General features: G+C 36.9%; 1 protein-coding gene across 1 annotated transcript in view; it reads right to left on the bottom strand.

The window, feature by feature from the left end:
- The window catches only part of PCDH11X (protocadherin 11 X-linked), a gene marked incomplete at both ends in the record, with an annotated part of 397,981 nt that extends 390,412 nt beyond the window's left edge, over positions 1-7,569 (bottom strand). Inside the window, one exon of the mRNA XM_079541943.1 lies at positions 7,030-7,569. Coding sequence (XP_079398069.1) covers positions 7,030-7,569 — 540 coding nt within the window. The remainder of the gene's footprint in view (positions 1-7,029) is intronic.
- Positions 7,570-20,133: the final 12,564 nt, after the last annotated feature.

Below are 20,133 nucleotides of genomic sequence, written 5' to 3'. Positions count from 1 at the left end.
ACTAGCTCCACACACCCTTGCTCATGAGGACTGTCTCCCAGGGTGTTCTGTTAACTAACCCCCTGAAAACCTGGAAGTTAGCTTTCCTGAAGTTTGACTTTCTAATTTTACTGTTCAGTCATCACATGTTCCTCTGGAAGGAGGTAACTTGTAACAGAAGAGGTAACTTGTTACACATATTTCTCAGCTAGCAGATGTGAGGATAGACAATAACTGGAAACCTGCAGGCCACACCTGATCCCTTGAATGGCTGCAAAATCAAGGCATGTCCTGCTACCTAAAGGTCTATTTCATTAGAAATGTAGATTCAGTAGCTCCAAAATAAGATAGAAAGCTATCAGCTAAACTTTACAACTGCTTAATACATTGTACCTGGAGTAGTGTTTATCTGTTTAAGGAATTACTAGTAAACATTTTTTGTTGTTGTTTCTACTTCTATGTGATTTACCATTGAGAAAACTACAAATAATTCTTAAATTGTCAATTTGCCCATACAAGTGAAAGTGAGGTTTTTATTCGATGTCTTTTGGAAGAGCTTAACAAAGTGTTTATCCCTAAGTGTGTTTCCTGTGCAGTTGGATTCAAAGGACTATGTAAGGATATCCCAAGTCAATTATGCTCAGAAAGCATCACCACATCTGTATTAACATACTGATCTGTCTGGACATCAGCAAATGATAATATTCACATAAGATGGATGAACTGAAGATCTCCATTTGACAGATTTGTGCCTTCTAGCTTGAGTCTATCATCTTACCCACAAAGAGACATGCTAAGTTATATATTATTGTTTCATGACAGCTAGTGTGAAAATCAGAGCCTTGAATGCAAAAAGATACACCAACTTGTCCCTCACCCTAACTCACTGAACTTACTGTGCCTGGAAGCAAGACTTTCTCCTCCAGTCTTCAGTCAACCCCTGAAAGGAATGTCAGGATAATGGAACCTGACAGTTTTACAGTAATGATGCCATAAACCACCCTAAAGGAGCCTTGTATCAACCAACAAGAAACAATTACCTTGACTCTTGACTCACTGGATTCAAACTACCATCGGTCATTAGCAGAGTTCTATCTACTTAGAGACAATAATTCACAACTGTAAGAATGTAAATCAGATTATTTTCCCCCTTAAAAATAAATCAGTGACTATTTAAAAAAAAAGTTCATAGATGACCACTTACCTGCCAAGATCTCTCTGAACAAATTACTATTGAGCAATATTTGTATTCTACCACAAACCTTTTCACAATGAAATATACTTTAATACTTCATATAATAAGAAAAATTGACAAATTGAGGGTTTTGTAGGAAGGCAAACATTGAATTATATAATAAAATAGTGACAATACGGTTTTGATGGAAAGTTAAAGTTAAAATATTTTGAAGAAAGGGAGCTATATAGAGGGAAGACAACAAATCTATTATTGTGTGAAATTTGCTTACATAGCTGAAGTTAAGCAATGGGAATACAGCGAGAATAAAAATACGTTTTGCTAGATTTCCAAGAGTAAGGACAAACAGGAAGGATAAGAATTCTATCTATTTATAATACAAATTTCTCCAATCTTCCTATGATTATTAATAGAAAATAAGATCAAATGAAAGTTATTTCTCCCTTTCATATATTTGAAGAGGAGCTTTTTGAGACTTTAGGATGTCACTTAACAATCTTAAACATGCCTCAAGTTTCCACATCTCATTTTATAGCTAACTTCAGCTCATGTCATGTCATCCACCCACTCAAAACTTTTCACCTAAGCTGAAAGCTGCATAAACTCTCTATTCTGTTTGAACTATTTCTCATTATTTCAGAATATTTTATATCTCGTAAGGAAACTTAACAGGAAAACTCTGCACAATTTGTGTTAAAGTGTACGAGAATTGCTCCAAAAGTAATACCTCTGGTTTTATTATGTTGGCCCAGGATGCCAGAGGACGGTGTTGGATGGCAGTAGAGGTTGAGTCTTCCAGGCAATATTCAGGCTATGCAAAAGATGCCAGCAGAGGGGCAGTCTGACAGAATGGCATCTGATGTGGATCAGTGTATGAAGTACAGGTAAAACTGAATTCATCTATACAGAAGTAATTGCCCCCATTGACATTCATTGATACCTGCTGAATATTTATGAAGACCAAACAGTGGATGTGAGCATCCACATCACAGTGGATGGAAAGTTTCAGCAGCAGAAAAAGCTACATGAAAGATAAGCCACATTCCAGACAGCCAAGCACAACTCTCACAACACAAAATGAAGAGCATTTTGATCAACTCATCCACATGAATCAACTACTGGCACTGACAGAGTTTTATAGCAAGACTTTTTATATTAAATGGTGTTATTGTGCTCTTTATATCTGTTGTGGTTTCTATGGAAATAAAGAGGAGGCATTACTTCTAGGACTTACACGGCTTTACAATGGTAATGACCTATGTGGACTAAATGAAGCTACACTGTAACATCAAAGAAATACATAGATCCATAGCTGCAACAGAGAAAGTGCAAGATGTTTCAATTTTGACCTATTCCTTATAAGTACTGCAGACTTCAAAAGAATTACTCTGCATCCTTTAAAATACAGACCCAGTGTCCTAGCAAACCTTTCTCTGCTGAAGGGCAGCTAAAAGTTACCTTAGAAAGGCAACACATCCAACTCTCCATATTTATTAAATTACAGGCACTAGAGGGTGACTTTAGAGCTTGGCAGGATTGCACCTCTAGAGCAAAAAATTTCCTAAATCTACTTTAGAGCCCCCTAAATCTATTATCTTTCCCACCTTTGCTGGCACATGAAGTAAGAGAGAAAAAAAAGCAGTGTTCCCCAAATACATGAAGTATAATGCATAAGAGCTATTAAAGTGATAATGGAAGCTAACTTGTCCTGCAATGTTACACTTAATAAAGTCCCTATGTTAACTCAATTAAGGGACTGTGAAGTAAGAAAAACAAATCAGGAGCACAAAGACAGGAGGTTTAAGCAGCTGATGATTGGGTCAATGCAGACATTCTGGTGAACACCTATGCTGAGATCTTTCCAAGTGGATGAGCATCCACAGCCTCTGTTTGTGTCATCATGCAACTTGTTTGCAGGGTGCTTCCTTCCCTTCTGTCTAACGTACTCAACTACTAAGATCATACTGGTATCACACTAAAAAGCAAGCAGGTCATAGGGAATTTCCATTTTCCCACCTTCAGCATCAGTCTTTTTGCTATCAAATTTGTAATTCTGTCTATGATATGATTTTCAATACTGATTTCATAAACCTAACTATTCCATTCTAATTTAACTGCAAATCTAGTCACACTTTGTAATTTTAACTGCCTTCCTTGCTTTCATTTTACATAAAATATATCTTCTTACATTCCCAATTTTCACAGACAAGCAGTGATGTTAGTTACTTGATCCCAAACTCCTGCAAGGCTCAGAAAAGAAACTAGTTTCAAGAGAAGTCTAGAAATCTGATGAAGATTTGTAATCTCCATCTTCCATAAGTCAAGGAATTGATAAATTGTATCAGAAAGCAGGGAAAAGCTTAGACTGAAAGACATTGCAAGAGATGATTTACAGTACCAAGAGGTAACTCTCCCCATCAGAGGCAAGACTGACGTGTTGTGAGACTGAGTAAGAATCTATTTTGTCAGATTACAGATGTATGAACTGACAGCTACAAAGAGATTATTATATAAATCTAGAAGGAATCCACCAGCTGCTTCTGATGATAGGTAAATACAGGAATAATATTCTGACAAGTAAGAGTAATGGAACTATAGCAGTAACACCAGCCTAATTTCCCCCAAACTGACACAGATTAAACAAGCAACAAACTATCAGAACAAAGGATTAGCTCACATTAGAAAATGCTCTGCTCCTGTAAGAGCAGAGCTCTGCTTTCACTCTAGTCCATTGCTAATTGCACGTTGTAAATACATACCGTGTAGTTTATGTGGTTGTGCTGGTTGACAAGAAATGCTAAGGAGTCAATAATAGGATTTAATTTAAGCAGGCACAGATATGAATCCATTTGGAAGAACAAAGCTGACTCTCCACAACAGTGTTCTGAGATCCTGTTTAAAAAACTGCTCTGAAACAGCTCTCATTTTTAACAGTCAAGAGAATAACAAAATGCTTCACATGGCAATCCTCAAAGCTAAAGCACAGGCCTGTGTAAATTCCAAGTCTACTGATCAGGTTATACTAAATGTTAGCTTGCCTTGAACTCAAACATGTGCTGTAATCAACAACAGTATGCATGCATTTTTAACACACTGATGGTATTACTAGACACAACACGTAAACATTTTATATACATTTGTGAGCAGCCTGACCACCCGAAGAAGCAAAGACCCGTGGACCATGTAGTTGCTCAGGGAGGCAACCACGTGATGCAAGAAGAATAAAATATGCACTGTCAACTCCCACTTTATGCTCAACTAAGACAAAAATCACTGCTTTCTTATCTGGCCATTTCCCTCCCTGAACTGCTTCACCATCTGTCGTAGCTTTCTTCTCCATCACCTCCTACTATCAATGTTATGCCATCCTTCCTCCCTCACTATACTTAAGGCAGTTGTTCACTGTAAATAATTTTCTTTTAAAAATTATTTTTAATTAAGTTCACCCTCCCTTGCCTTGTCCACAGTAAACACTACAGAGCATCTGCTATTTGAACACTTCATGTTATCCTATCCACAGTTTGGGCACTGCAGTAGAGCATCATGAACATTTATAGCTCTATGCACAATTTCTTTGGCTAACAGCAAGGTGTACCGCATGACTGTTTCCTGAAATCTTCTTTATTGTGGCAAAAAAGAAAGCTTCATGCATTGTTACAATATCACTATTTTTAGGTCATTCAGTATTTGTAAACTTCAACTCGAATAACTTGGTCAGTTGCTAGAACTATCACACTGCTATCACATCTTCAAAAATGTTGCAACTGCTTTTCTAAATAAGAAAACAATTCAAAAGGAATCCTACAGACCATATTTGGGTTTTCTTACAAACACTGAGATGAAAACTAAAAACACTGTTTTCCTTAGAATTTTCCTAGGAGCCTGTCCTCCGTATGACTCCTGAATAGGACAGGAACAAATGCAGAGGTTATCAACAACTGTTACCTTCTCAGAGTTCACAGTTTTCAGACAGTATATTGTTCAATCACAGACACCTGGAAAGGTCAGAGCTTCTCATACCATGAATCAGTTACAAAAAAAGACTCCTTCTATTCAGATGTTTTGAGAAAATGCAGGAAGGAAAAAATATGCAAATGCTAATTTGAGTGGTAATTTAAATTGTACAAAACTGTGAGCGTTCCATTAGACAAATCAAACCCTGTGTTACAAAACTTGCTAGTAAGTCTGAACCCAAAACAAAAGAATAACATTTTAAGATGTTCTGTTTTCTTTTTAGAAAGAGGTAGGAGTTTCAAATAAAGTGAGTCACCTAATTAAATGACTTTGTAATTCATTAATCATCTGATTTGCAAAAAACTGAATACAACAATTAAATGCAACCTTTATCCCATACAGGAAACACTGTAACATTTGATTATTTGAAATAAAGTACAGAGTTGCTGAAAATGTGCGAACGACCTCTAAGCTACACAGATGAGTTTGTAGTTAACAGCTTGGTGTCTTTAGAAAATTGTTATGTGAGAAATCTCTTTACCTTTTCTGAGAAATAGGCCTGGCTCTGTACAGACAGTAGAGCATTTTAGCTAAAATTTTTTACAAGTGAAATGCAACTAAAGAGATTTCCCTTCATTGAACAGCTTGTTAATTTGCCATTACTTTCTCTAAAGTATGTAGCAACATATTCACTCTGCTGCTGCATGCATATTAAAGCTTCAGCTTTTGTGCTTCCGTGAAGTGACATGATATGCATACCTAATCACCTCCCACCTCCACGCTCACTGCCCTGCCTTCACATCCACTGCTTACCCCAAATCCCCACAACACTGTTACATTACCCCTGCTAAATTCATCCTGTGCATTTGTATGTGCTGTCACATTTCTGTATGCTGCTTAAATAGTGAAGGAAAATATTAACACATCAGAAGACATTAGTAACTTCACAGCATACCCCCAGCAAGAGGCACAGAGTAATGTATGAGATGCATTTTGGAAGAAAATGCAAGCAAAATCATTTTGTGTTCATTCTCCCTGCTAACACTGTTAACCCGTGGAAAAAAATTGTCATGCACCTCTTCCCTTCCCCATTCATCTCCCTTATCTTCCACAGTGAACGATGGATCTTTGTTTATATGCTCTGTCCTGCCTGCTCAACAGCATCTTTCATTTCTACCACTTCCTTCTCCTTCTTTTTTGATCACTTTTGATACTAACACTGTAAAAACTACCAGGAATTGAGTAGAATAATACATTGATGCTACTATTCCATACAGTGTCTGTCTGATGAAAACTGTTTTGGCGATATACAGATACTTTCCAAGCTACGTGAAATCTCTGTCTTATTTAAAGACAGTAAAACCATAACTCGAAAATTACCTGAAAAGAAAGCACACAAGAGAAAAATGTAATTAACGCATAGACAGAACAGCTATTACAGAACAGAATAGCCTGTCTTACTATTTCATGGCTTCTCTATAAGAGAGCACATTACTTAATCTCCTGGGCTAAGCACTACTGCTCAAATATAACAGTCATGCAACAGGGAGGCACAAACCCACTGCAACATATTGTTATATTATTATATTGGTGGTGATGAGAGCACATCCTTGATGGTGCAAGAAGATTATCAGCCAAAGCTGTACAAATAATTTGAATGTCAGTGGACTGTTAAGGAAGACGTGTGTGTTTCACTTACACAGGCGCACACACACAAGCAGCTTTCTCCAAGAAGATGAACTACAATGCTCTGAGGTGTATAGGATAAGATTTCTAAAGCTATCTGCAGTGTACCACTACCACAATTCACAGTTTCATATTTCTAATGATTTGATGAGAACTGACAATAGTTGCGGATCAGCAAAGACAAACAACAACACATTAGAAGAGAAGAGACTCACCTTAAGTAGTTCATAATGCTGAATACCATTCACACCAATGTCTGGATCAATGGCAGATGGAACAGAATAGCGAGAATTAATCGCTGTGTTTTCAGGGATAGAGATGTTAATAACTGTAGATGGGAAGAGGGGGGCATTGTCATTTATATCCTCTATTAGGAATCTGATCTTGACCAGTCTGAAGACTTCATCAGGCAAAACGGCAACCTCCACCTCATAAAAGCAGCGATTCTCACTAAAGATGCCAGAGCACAGCTTCTCTCGGTCTATGCGGTTTGCAGTTGTAAATATCTCACCAGTGTTCTCTTCCACTCGTACTAGCGGTACATCCCCAGTCTTATACACAAGCTTGAACTGTAGTGGCGAGGAAAGGGGGACATCTGGATCCAGTGTTAAATTAAGATCCTTGAGCAAATTGCCAATGAGGACATTTTCAGGCAGTTCTTCCCGCACTGTGTAGTTCTTCTCCTGCGCTCCAGATTGAAATACAATACAGGCTAATAAGACTGCCAAGAGGTAGGTTCCAGACAGCAAGTCCATTTCCAAATTGACTAATGAAGGTTCATGCAGAACACCAGGAGTAGCTGAAAAAAAAGGAAAAGACAAAAAATTTTAAGAATATACAGAATATTGTGGTTTGTAAGTGGTGAAGGCATGAAAGGACTGCCTTTCCCATAGCAAACAAGCTGCAGTGATTGAAAACCCATCTAATAAAATGGTATTTGACTCAACAGTCCTTCAGAAAACTCATAAAATGTCTTGCATGTATTTTTACTTACAACTACTTACTTAACTCGAGGAAAGAATCCTGGAACTGAACCAGAGTTAACAAGCACAAATAACAACAAAGACAAAGAATTATTTCTATATCCAGCTTCAGACTTTTTCTTTCTTTCTGAAGAAAATTCTTTCCCTTGAACCCCCTGCCATCTGTCCTCAATTTTTGTCTCCAATAAAAGTATATGCAAGGAATTTGGAAGCAACCATCTGCCGGGAAGAGGAGCTTTTTATACCTTCTGCTTTGAGGTGGGAAACTAAGAACATGCCTTTACCTTGCCTCCCAGTTTTGGGCTGACAAAGTTATATATTTGTTGGCCAAATTTATTTGCTCTTGTTTTTAATAAAGGAACTTAAACTAGCAAGAAAAACTAGCAGATAGTGCAGAGTTCTTCAGGCTGAAGACTTTCCAGCAAACAAATCGTAATACAGCACTCTCCAAGGAGAGAAGGTTTGATTTGGTCTTTGAAAAATAAACTGCTACTCAATTCAGTCAAATTTATGTTTGTTACCAAAACCCATGACAAGAGTGGACAAATTCCAACATAAAATAAGGAGAAGAGCAAAACACTGAAACTCTTCAATCTAGCACTAAAGCTAAAACATTTTTCCTAGCAGCAAGCATAAACTTGTAGCGGCCTCAGCTATCCAATAGCTCACCAAGCCAGCAAGCAATCTCTACCTCGGATTCTTGCCATTAATCTCCAATACAGTGGGATGTATTGTCCTTTCTTTGATTAAAAAAAAAAAAAAAAAAAAAAAAAAGAGAGAGAGAGAGAGAGAGAGAGAGAGAGAGAGAGAGAGAGAGACTGTGCAGGAAGGACTTCCCCTCTGAATTTAATGTATCTTTTGGAGAATCAATTGAAAGAAATTTAATGTAACTCTAAATCTGGTGAAGTCTACTTATACATGAGCAAAGCACTCTGAGACACCAACACCTTTAAAGTGAAACACAGGTTTGATTAGGGTTGAGTAAAAGAACACTATGTACTTTACATTCTAATTTCTGAATAACCATATTTTCTCCCTTCAAGATCATTAGCAATTGAACTAAATTTACTGAAGAATGGAATGACTTATAGGTATATACAAATAAATACCTTCAGCTGACAACATTTAGAGAAAAACGCTGTTTAGTTCCACACATAGAATATGCTGCTTTGCCTAATCTTTACACCAATCTGCCTTCACAGAATGCAGGATAATCTTGAATACTATTTAAGTAAGATAACTTTCAAGAGTTCTGTCTGAATTTATTTTCATAGTTAATGAATTTTCAGATCCTACCAGCTCAGTGCCTTTTTCAAATATAGCTTTATTTGCCTATTTACATTATTTTCACTGCTTAGGTTAAAACCATTAACTTTTTCCCTCTCTTTTCTGCTGTTATTCTCTACTCTCCCTGTCATAGTACAAAGTGATTTACAACTGAGGGTCAAGCTGCATTGGTTTAACGAATTCCTAAAGCCAGTATTTATCTTCACCCTTTAGTTACTGCCGTTCAGCAGTATCACTTCCAAAGCAATTTAAATTAAAACATTTGACTTGGCAGTGAAACAGATTAGGAACACAAATTTAATTATTCCATTTCAACTCTGCAACCTGCTTTTCAGTGGGAGTAAGTAGCAGATAAAGAAAGCAACTTCTAACATTCCAAGGTGTTATCTTTCTACATCAACATGATTTAACTGCAAAGCATTTTCTGGCTTTGTGATTACACTTAAGGAGCAACACGTAAGAAAAATCCAATTCTGCAAGGCCTCACTTATGAAAAAAGTCATTACCAACAAGAGTTATTCAATTAACCTGAACAAGATTACAGACATGGGTGAAAACTGGATATGCAATTTACGTGGCACAGGTACTGCATTACCTGCAGTATTCAGTAGTTCCACATCAGGCATAACACAACACTAAAAACGTATTCAAGAATGAAGAAACAACATACTATAAACAGCCATTCTATAAATCCATTACAATATTGCTCATTTACATATGTAAATGAGCAAGTCATCAGCAGATACTGGTTATCATTGACAGTAACACTACGGTAGCAGCATGAATTTAATGAAAGAATTGTTGTCAAACCGCACAAATATACCAAGCTAGTTAAAATAGTTCTAAGCTACGTTTGCTGTATTTGTCCCCAACTCTCTAACAAACATCACACCTGCTAAAGGAATTGCACACGTATACTCGAGCTGCAAAAGGACCTTGTTTCAGAAATCTACTTTTTGGTATACATGATTGTTTAAAAAAGAAATAAATTTACTTTGTTTTCACACAAAACAACAACAAAAACCTGTATGGGATACTGAGTTACAGATACGGAGCTGCAAGAGACTGTAATACGTAAGTAGGTTAGTCAGGAAACTGTGAAGTGGAACTTCCACTCCTTACATTACAACATATATTTTTCCCCACTGTATCTAAGGATACAAATGTTGAATCATGCCATTAAAGCTATTTTTGTTTTGGAAGAAATATAGTAAAATACTGAAACAGGAGGGCACTATTACTGTAACCATGACATAAATAGTAATGTTACTGTGTTTGTAATTCCCATACATTTTCCTGAAAAAACAAAATGGTAAAGACATGAAGTACACAGTGTTAAAGAGTTAAAACTCCTAGAAAAAAAAAAAAAAAAACGAAACAAAACAAAAACTGCCTGGCCTTAAGACACGAACATATATATATACACACACACACACACACACACACACACACACACACATATACATATAAAACCTCATAATTCATAATTCTTAAAGTTTTGGAGAATGTACTACATTTTAATACTTTTTACCTGTCTTTCTAATCAGTTCTAGGAACAGTTTTGGACCCTTAAGAACTGTTCTACAGTTACAGCCCTTTAAAGTGGCAAAAAAAGATTAGTCAAGTTTTCAGTTTAGACAAATGATGGAACATCTTATGCCATGGGAAGAGTGTTGTTCTTTAAGCAACCTATTTATATAGTCATAGCTGTATGTTGCCTGTCATTTATGTCATAGCACTGATGGGAATACTATGGCAACAGCAATGCAAAGAGAGGAGCAGGAGGTATTTGCTATCAACCAAGCACATTTCTGAAAGACCTTTAAAAAAAAAAAATCAAAGTACTTCCAAAATTCTTAAATCTTAGAAGAAAAGGAAGGCAAAAGGAATTACAAATGGAGACAACAGAGCCACATAAAATGGGACATTAAGAGAAACTGTCAAAAAAGAGCATGTGAATGGTAACAGATGGTGGAAAAAGACATGAACTCAGAAAGACAGGCAAGATAAAAATACAAAAAGGAAAAAAAAAGGAACAGAGCAGAAAGTCAGTGACAGTACGTGTGGGGAAACAGGTTCTCCTGATGACTGAAATATAGAGGCCAAGCAGAGTAGTCCAACTCTGAAGCACTTTCTGTAAGCTCCAACATCTACACTTCCAAGGTGAAAAAATAAGAAATAGAACTGAAAGAGGTAATGCTTAAAAACTGTTTAGCAGGAGCTAACCTTGAGCTTTCCAAGCTATTTTCCTAGCTTTTAAAAGAATTCACTGTTGTCTCTGTATGCTGAATTCTGATGGAAAGCAGGAGGGGAAAAAACAATTACTAATCTACTCTAACATCTGAGCATCTATGTTCATAAATACAGCTGCTAGGCTGTTGTTGTTTTGTTCAATACACTAAATATTCATGTCATAATATAAATATTATTATAGCAGCCATCAAATCATACCTTGAGAAGTAATGAGAATATAAATATTACAGCTACCTCATGGAGTAAGACTTGAAGGTAGAACTAAACTCAACCTTTACACACAAGACTCTACCTGCTCCCTTCCAGTAAGGATTCCCAAAGCTTAATATAGGACTGGAATAATGGATGTTGCTGAGAAAAATCACAGATCGGTAGCAAACGCAGCAAACAGGCTGTAAAGGCAGCACTATTTCTTGATATCTAGGGTCAGATTTGATGAATAAATACAATCTGATGAAACCTTGTAGCAACTACAAGTTTGAAGATAAATGCACCACAGATTGCTTTAGGAACATTACACTGAAATCCAAAACTCCTACAGTACCTAAATATTGAAAAATTATTATATTCACATTAATCACATAGACAAACTGCGTTAGTATATCACTTGTTTTCAATATAACATTCCTTTCATTTGCTTCTAATCAACTTGGGACCCCTTAAATAGGCTCAATTAAATGGCTTTGTTAAAACAGTTTGTGCTCAAAGCACAACACCTGTAACACCAACTCTCTTTCAGACAGTTCCATGATTATAACGCTGTTTAACTAAAGGCTGAGCAATTTGTAAGTATTCCAGTTCACAAAGGCTCCCTCTGAATAAAAAAGTTCCACGCTGGTCAGTTTTTGAATCCTGTTTGATGTTGGTATGGATTACAACTTTATTTGGTAAACCTCAGCTGCTGGATTGCTAGGAATGCTATTTTTGCCATAAGTCACCAATATAACTGATTAGGTAACACTTACCTTCCTCATCACACATATCATGCTGTGTTTAAAAAACTCACTGATTTTTATGACAGGTAGCAGCCCTTATTTTATTTCTTATCATCTTTGATGACAAGAAAAAAATAACATAAAGCTTTAGCCTGACAAGAATTCCCCTCTTCTTTATAATGCCAAGATAATGATAAACAAACGGTAACAAACATCCTTAACTTTCTTTCATGCTCTGAACTGAAAGAGAAATTATTTTCCAGCCCTTACTATTTACCCACGTAATACACTCCCCACACAATACATTTTGTGATCATATTCAAAGAGTGAGACCTACCTCACAGAGAAACAGACAGTTTGTTATATTCTCAGGGCTTTCCAATTCATTCCCTCATATGATTTTACTCTAAACCCGCTATGGGACTGATTTATTCTTTGATCTATCTTTTATTAGTGTGATGGTACTGACTTCAGTGAGGTTACTTTAATTTGATTCTTATCCAGTGATGAACTGGAAATTTGTCTCACCAAGCAAAATACACAGCCACTGAAGGCAACAAAAGAATTAAATGAGCATAAACCACAACTTGCTTACTGTCCTATGGACAGTTTTCACTGTTTAAAAAACAGTATTTGTCTTTTTTTCCCCCCCATTTATTTTACTTTTTACCCCTCCACCCCCACCGTTATAGGAAGTTAGAAACACTCTTTCCTTAAATAAAGTTGAGGAGAAAAAGGCAGATTCCTGCAGCTCCATGAGGAAGCTGCCCAGGTGTGTAAAAGTAGAAATTCATAGATTCCTACCGAAACAGAATTCTATGTTCCTGATACTAATCTGCAACTAAAAGCAAGAGTGCTTATTACAACTTGTCTCAAGATGCTGGAAACAGCAGGCAGAACTACAAACACAACAGGCAATAATCACGCCGCATGGACAAACTGTACTCAATCACATTGGTATCTGGCATAAACAGTAATTTCTTCTAATTGTTCCAAATGAATCCCTGTAAAGCTGTTTTACTAAAATGGCAACCACGGACCACATTTGGGAGAATGCATGTACCAACTACTCAGCAAAGACTTTCAAAATATCCTTTAATTTCAAACCTGTGAGAGTAAGAAGTACGAAGTTTATTCATATACCATCAGCATTAGGAAGCAGCTGCTCCTGATGTTAGCATCAGAAAATGTTTTGATCTAGAGCTGAACAGAAAGCTAATGGTAGAGGACAGAAATAGTGGAAAAGATCTCCCTGATGGTAAGTATGGATAACTTTATCTTAAACATATCAGTGTCTCTATCTAAGAAAACAAATAAACGTATAAAGGTCTGAGTGCCACAACTCCCATGCCAACACAACGCTCTACAAGTTAGAGTATGTATGTATATATATTCACTAAAACTCATTTACTTGCAAAAAAACCCCAAGTTATCAATAGCATGATACACAATGTCACTGCTTTTTTTATTTGCATTTCAACACAAGAACACCTCTTCACATTAAGTGAAATCTGCATTAGAGTTGTTCCTTGAGAATCTTTTTGTGACTCAAATCTCAAAATTAGATGTCTACTAAAGCAAGCAAAAGCATCATCCATGAGCCAGTAACAAAAGCACATGCTATCACAATAAGAAATTACACAGACATGTGATTGCTGGATGTATTTCAACTTCAAGCATGTTTTATTTATTCAAAAAGGAAAGTAAATCTGATTTTAGTCATTTGTGTCAAATCCTTCGAAATAGTGACTGTCAAGATCACCTGTTTCATACATAATGCATTCTGCCCTATCGACTTACTGCCAGTTAATAACTTTCATTATTGCATAGTAGGAAAATACACTTCACAGTATCTACAAACAATTCAAGCATTTCTAAATAAAGACAGGAATACTGCTTACAGCTGAATGCTGTACTTTCTATTACCTACTCACAGCAAATACAACTCCGATGAGAGAGCCCAGGCACGCACATAATGACATTTCTTCATTGTAGACTAGCAGAAAACAGCCTCTTTCTTACCTCAACACCTTTCAGTTCAAGACATTGAAGTGACCTGGCTGCATTAACATAAACCTCTCAAAAGATCCACTTTTTGGATGTTTTGTGAAAACACTGTTCCAAACACTTTAGAAATAAATACACATATACATATGCCTCCTTTTCTTTCAGTAAAGAGCTGTTGTTCAAAAAGAAAAACTACTTATGTTCTGAAATTCTTGCTAAATTCAAGATATATGAAATTTTGCAACAGCTGAACCATTTCTGAAAAGAAATGAAAATGTAAATGCTCTCCTGGGCAGCAGTACTCATGTATTAAATTTCGATTAAAATCAGAGCCTAACCTTTTTTCTACAAATTACTTTTTCAATTGGTTAAACTTTCATATTTCCATCAGTTACTCTCTCATGATACATTCCCAAAAGCATAAGCTTCCTGTGAAGTCACTCTCAGATTTTTTAATGTGTTCTTAGAGTATTCCCACAAGCCAAAAAGGAAAAGACTGCTGAACTTTCTACATATTGCCTGCTCAGCAAGTAATCAGTGTGCTATCAGGATAGAAGACCAGTATACTGCATTAAGAAAGCATTCATAAAATAAATTGTAATATTTGTTTATTCCAGTTCCCATCAAACCGTCTAAAAATGGACACTTCCATTTCTGATGCTGATAGGCTCAGGAATGACCACATTCCAACATACAATCTTCATATATTTACACAGTCTTCATTAAAATAATTCATTACTCAAAATTATAATTAACAAGTAACTAAGAATCGAAGACCTTCTGCTTATTTTCTTATTTCCCAGTAAAACAGAAGAAAATGGTTTAGGTAGTTTTAAATTCACTTGAAAAGAACTTCACAAGAAGCAAAATGGCTCCTATGCAACCACTGCCTTTAAGCAGAAGTTTACGCAATACAGAAAGAAAGCAAACTTTAATGTTGCCTCAGATCCTGCAGAATCACTTCGGTCACAAGAACACATTCCTCACTGACTGGCCGCACAGCTACCAGTTCTCATAAGGGATTTTTTGGTCCTTTTTACAGATTGCTTAAATGGAAATGAGATTCAAACTAGAAGGCACCGGTCAAGAGTTGAAAACACAAAGGAGGTTTTCCATAGTTCAGTGTATAATTCTCACCAATTAACAGCCAAATCAGCATTTTTGTCCGAATCTGCCATGCGGATACAGCACAAAAGAATAAATATTTATAAATAATAAATGTAAACATAAGCCTAGAAGCTGTAAGAATACCAGGCACAAATTGCACAGCAGAAGAAACAGACTCTGAAGTTACGGGTGGGCACAGCAGCTTGTTCACTACTTCCCCAGCAGCAATAAAACATGGCAGGGCAAAAGGCAGAAGATTCAGAGAGAACACGTGAGCACGGGTTTTGCAAGGATAAACCAACCGCCTGCCGACAAGAACCTAAGTCAGAACCACGGACCTTTCACAGGAGAGAAAGCAAAACAGAAGCGTTAGGCAGGCGCTTCTCGCTCGCCGTCCAGGTCGGCTCCTTGCCGCCCTGAACTCAGCAGGCTCCGCGCTCACCGCTCCGCCAGGCTGAGGGCGGGCAGCGGCGTCACGGGGACAGCCGCCTCAGCGCCCGCCTTTGGGAACGATTCGCCTTCGAGAACGTTCGCCGGGGGCCTCAAGCTTCCCTCTGCGCGCCGCACCTGGCGGCCGAATCGGCCCGCTCAGCCCCGTTACTGTCTGCTGAGAGCGTGGGAGTAAAGCAGGTACGACTACAGCAGCGCTAATGTAAAACACTGAGGCACCGCTTGCCTGCAGTGGAGCAAAGCTGTTCGGTTGAACTGGTGCATGTTTGTGCACCATTTTTTGTACACAGCTGATGAAGAAAGCTAGGCTAGAGGGCTTTGAAAGTTGTTACATGAATAAGTGCTTACACTGTGGCCCTCTACGCATTCTGGCCCAAGTAGCCTGAGTTCCATAGCATCCACGGCGTAAATTGTTCTGTGCTCCCTTTCCCAGAGCTCCTTCAGCACGATGGTTTTGGTGCAGACTTTCAAGAAATAATCTCCATGTTTAGAGTCTGTGAAGCACTCTGGGGATCTTTCAAGATGAGAGGTGCTAAATGCACAGAAGGGGTCAGCGATAGCGGCTGCAGCGCTGTGCAGTTTGAGAAAAACCTATGAGGAGAAAATGAACCACCCTTCTACTAATAACTGCAGAAAATAGAAGTATCTAAAAGGAAATGAAAAGCTGCTTGTAATGAGAGCGTCTGAGTTTGAGCTGAGTTTGTTAGAGTTAACAGGATTAAGGTCAAGCCTCACGTATTCCTATCTTACGTTATCAACAACACACATTTGTCTCTCATGCTCTTCCACCAATCACATTAAATAATGCCATTACTTCCATCTGGCACAACTCTGTAGCTATTTGTTCTTCCTGGTCTAAGGAGGAATTCTCTCCTTGCTGTACCTTTGTACCATACAGCAACCTTTACTTCAACACATTGATTCCACAACTGTAATCAAAGCCAGCAGTAACTGTAATGGCTATTTTATACTCCGATTGCTGCAAAATTGTGTTTTCTTAATGTTTGATGTAGCTTTTAATCAGAAAAGGCATTGGAAAATATGCAGGAATTGCAACAAAGTTTTGTTTAATACTTCATATATTAACAGCGTAGGACTGAACTGTTAATGACTCAGTATTACCATATGCATGACTAATAAAGATATGCCAACTTTTGACAGGTGAATTAGTATAAATTTTTGAGAATTGTTTCTTTTATTAGTAAAATGTATAATGCATTTTTGTTACATAAGAAAAAAAGTCTAAAATTATGTAGTTTCTATAGATACAATTAAAAAATATTTTCCCGTTATTAAAGTAAAAATAAAAAAAAAAGCAAACACCACTATAATCCTCTCACTCTCCTGGGAAAATACTTTCTAGTGCATAGCTCCTCTCAACCTGACAGAGACCCAAACTGCTCTAGAGATTGCAGACACACGGATTACTTCTCAAAGCACTGAAATTCTGTGCCAGGAGCACTAGAATAAAGTGGTTCTGGAAAGGGGATTGAAAACTAGATTGGAAGTGCCACTAGTGGAAGTGGCAGAGTGTAGCACTTTAGACATGGAAGAAGGCAGATGCCAAAAACACTTGGACTACTTGTCCTAAAAATACTCAGGAAAAAGTCACAGGATGGAACATTATTATAAAAATACCTATAAAATCTATTGTAGTAATTTGATGTGCTGGGCTTGATTCCCTATTTTAAGTTTTCTTTTAACCTGCATAGTCAATGTACTATAAAAAGTGGCAGAGAGTTTCCTGTTGATTCAGATTTCCTAAATCGATTCAAATCCACTGAAATGAGTGGCTTCTTCTGCAAGATTTACAAAATGTGCCAGAACTGTAGCTTTGGAAATGGAATGGGTTATCTTAAATGTAATGTGAGAGAGCCCACACATCTCAGCAACAGAACTTTATGAAATATTTACATATTGTTATGCGTCTGCATTGAATACTTCATTTTACATTCTAATACAAATGTTAGGCCAGATCTGAACAAGCTATACATTCAACTATAGCCTGCCATGGTAAACCAGATGCTTAACAAAGTCTCAAAAAATATATATATAAATAAAAAATAGAGTTTTTGCCAAGTTCTGTAAGTTTTTGAAGACACTGAGGCTCCTTCCTGTGAAATTGTACTGAAGCAATGGAAATTGTGCTAGTTGCATTTTGTCACTCCCTTCTCACTGAGAATTGTCAACAATTACAATGAAATAAAAGTTTTTTGAATGTGTACAAAGATACACATGTTCATTGGCTCGGTGTCGCCAATCTACTACCAATGATCACAGAATCACAGAATTTAGACACAAGTGATGGTCGTGCCAGTGCTCCACAAACACGTGTGAAAAAGCTGGTTCTGCATATAAACAAAGTTACTTCAACCCTTGAATAAAGCTTATTTTTTGAATGTGTAAAAAACAAACAAACAAACAAACCCGAAACCCCCAAAAACACATACTGGCCAATTAGCTGAAGCAATCACAACACATAAAATCTTCAAATAACATGGGATTGTATTAAATGCTGGTATCATCAGTAAGTTTCATCCTGCTTCTCATTATGATAACACTCACTGTTTCACAAAAAATGACCAAATACTTTTCAGTTATTTCTGGAGATTAGATGTTTTTATTAGAGTTGTAATATCGATGTCATGAAAACACAGCAGATACATTATTCCTTTTCATCAGCTAATTATGCCTCCAAATCTAAGACCTACCAAGAAAACTGATGTTTTTCTTCATACTGAGAAGCGGTTGTGAATGACTTAAGTAAGATCAACACAAATGACATAAGGACATAATTATATGTTGCTTCACAAGGGATAAGAACAATGCCAAGATTTACTGCTCCATCAATTTGTGGTGATGGAATTAGAAATATTGATTTGTGATTAAGTGAAAAGAGAAAATCATATTTTAAATCTTTAACCCCAACAGTGCTTATGTAACTGTCAGTCAGATCTAATGACTTCCAGCAAAATTACAGGTGCTCAGAATTTTCAGAATTCAAACCCAGAGTGTTTAGTAAAGAAAATTTGCTGTTATGTTACCAAAATCTATCAGGGTTACAATGTTGTACCAGCTTTGATATGTATTAAATGCACTACAGCAAATTTCCCAGAGAAGAGTTCAGCTACAGGGATTGAAAGTATTATGGTATTATTGTATTTAAAAGTAGCCACAGTTTCTGTAACAACATAATTATTAGGACTAAAACATCAGATGGCTTAACAAGACTGCTGGAATACTTTGCTGGAATTTAATGACTTTAGTCCCATTTACCCGGCAAAGTATTACGATGTATTTTGAACATTCTCAAACCTGAGACTATTAAAAAGAGTGATGTATTGTCTTACATCTCCATGGGATGTGCAGCCCTAGTTGTCCAACACAACTCTGCTGTATTTTACATGACTCTGCACATGACACCTATTTTCTTGTAACTAGAGGTGATGGTTTCCTAGAGGCAGCGTAATGTCTCACAGTAATGTGTTTCTATGCATCAGTAGAAGTATGCATATCATCTATTTGCTGACTACTGCCAATACAGCATTAGTGAGGAGATTTATTTATTTATTTGGTTGTATGCCACATATCACTTTTTTTTTTTTCTTTTTCTGACAGCTTGAGGAGATATATTATCCCTCAGTGCACAGTGGATGAATGCTGCATTGTTTCAAATGGAAAATCATTCTCTGTAATCCAAGGAATACTGCCAAGTCTGATTTTTTCAAATCAGTTCAAGAGGTTTATGTTCAGACTTGGCTGGAATACGGAGGCATACAATTTTTGATCAAATCACACAAATACAAATACTTGTAGTTCTGCTGTCAGCATGCAATGCTTTCTTGTTACAGAAGAAATGAGAACTCTTCATGAAACATAATGTGTCAAGCATGCTTTACCAAAGATTTGCTGGTGTGTTCTACTTTTACTCTGATTAATACAAAAATCACCTTGAAATCCACTTATTTTGTCCTAGAAAAATACATTCAGTCACCAGAATTGTTTAAATTCATATGATTTCAAGAAGATTTCAGGAGAAAAATGAAACAAGTAACTATGCTGCTCACACGGTTTCCTTTCTTATACTATTAGACATCAATGCATGGGCTGTCTGTTATTTGTTAGTTTTATCACAGAGACGTTAGGAGAATGCAGTTAAAAAAAAATATGATGAATTTCCAAGCTGATGACCAAAATAGTGCTGTCTGGAATGCAGATTATGCTCAGATGTATGCTTTTAACATGCTCTCTGGAAAACAGTAAGAGCTTTGCAATCTCCTTGACTACTAATAACTTA

The sequence above is a fragment of the Tetrao urogallus genome (assembly GCF_951394365.1).
Source record: "Tetrao urogallus genome assembly, chromosome: 13".
NCBI classification, from domain to species: domain Eukaryota; kingdom Metazoa; phylum Chordata; class Aves; order Galliformes; family Phasianidae; genus Tetrao; species Tetrao urogallus.
Note: the sequence above shows the minus strand (reverse complement) of the source record. Positions and strands in the feature narration are given on the sequence as shown.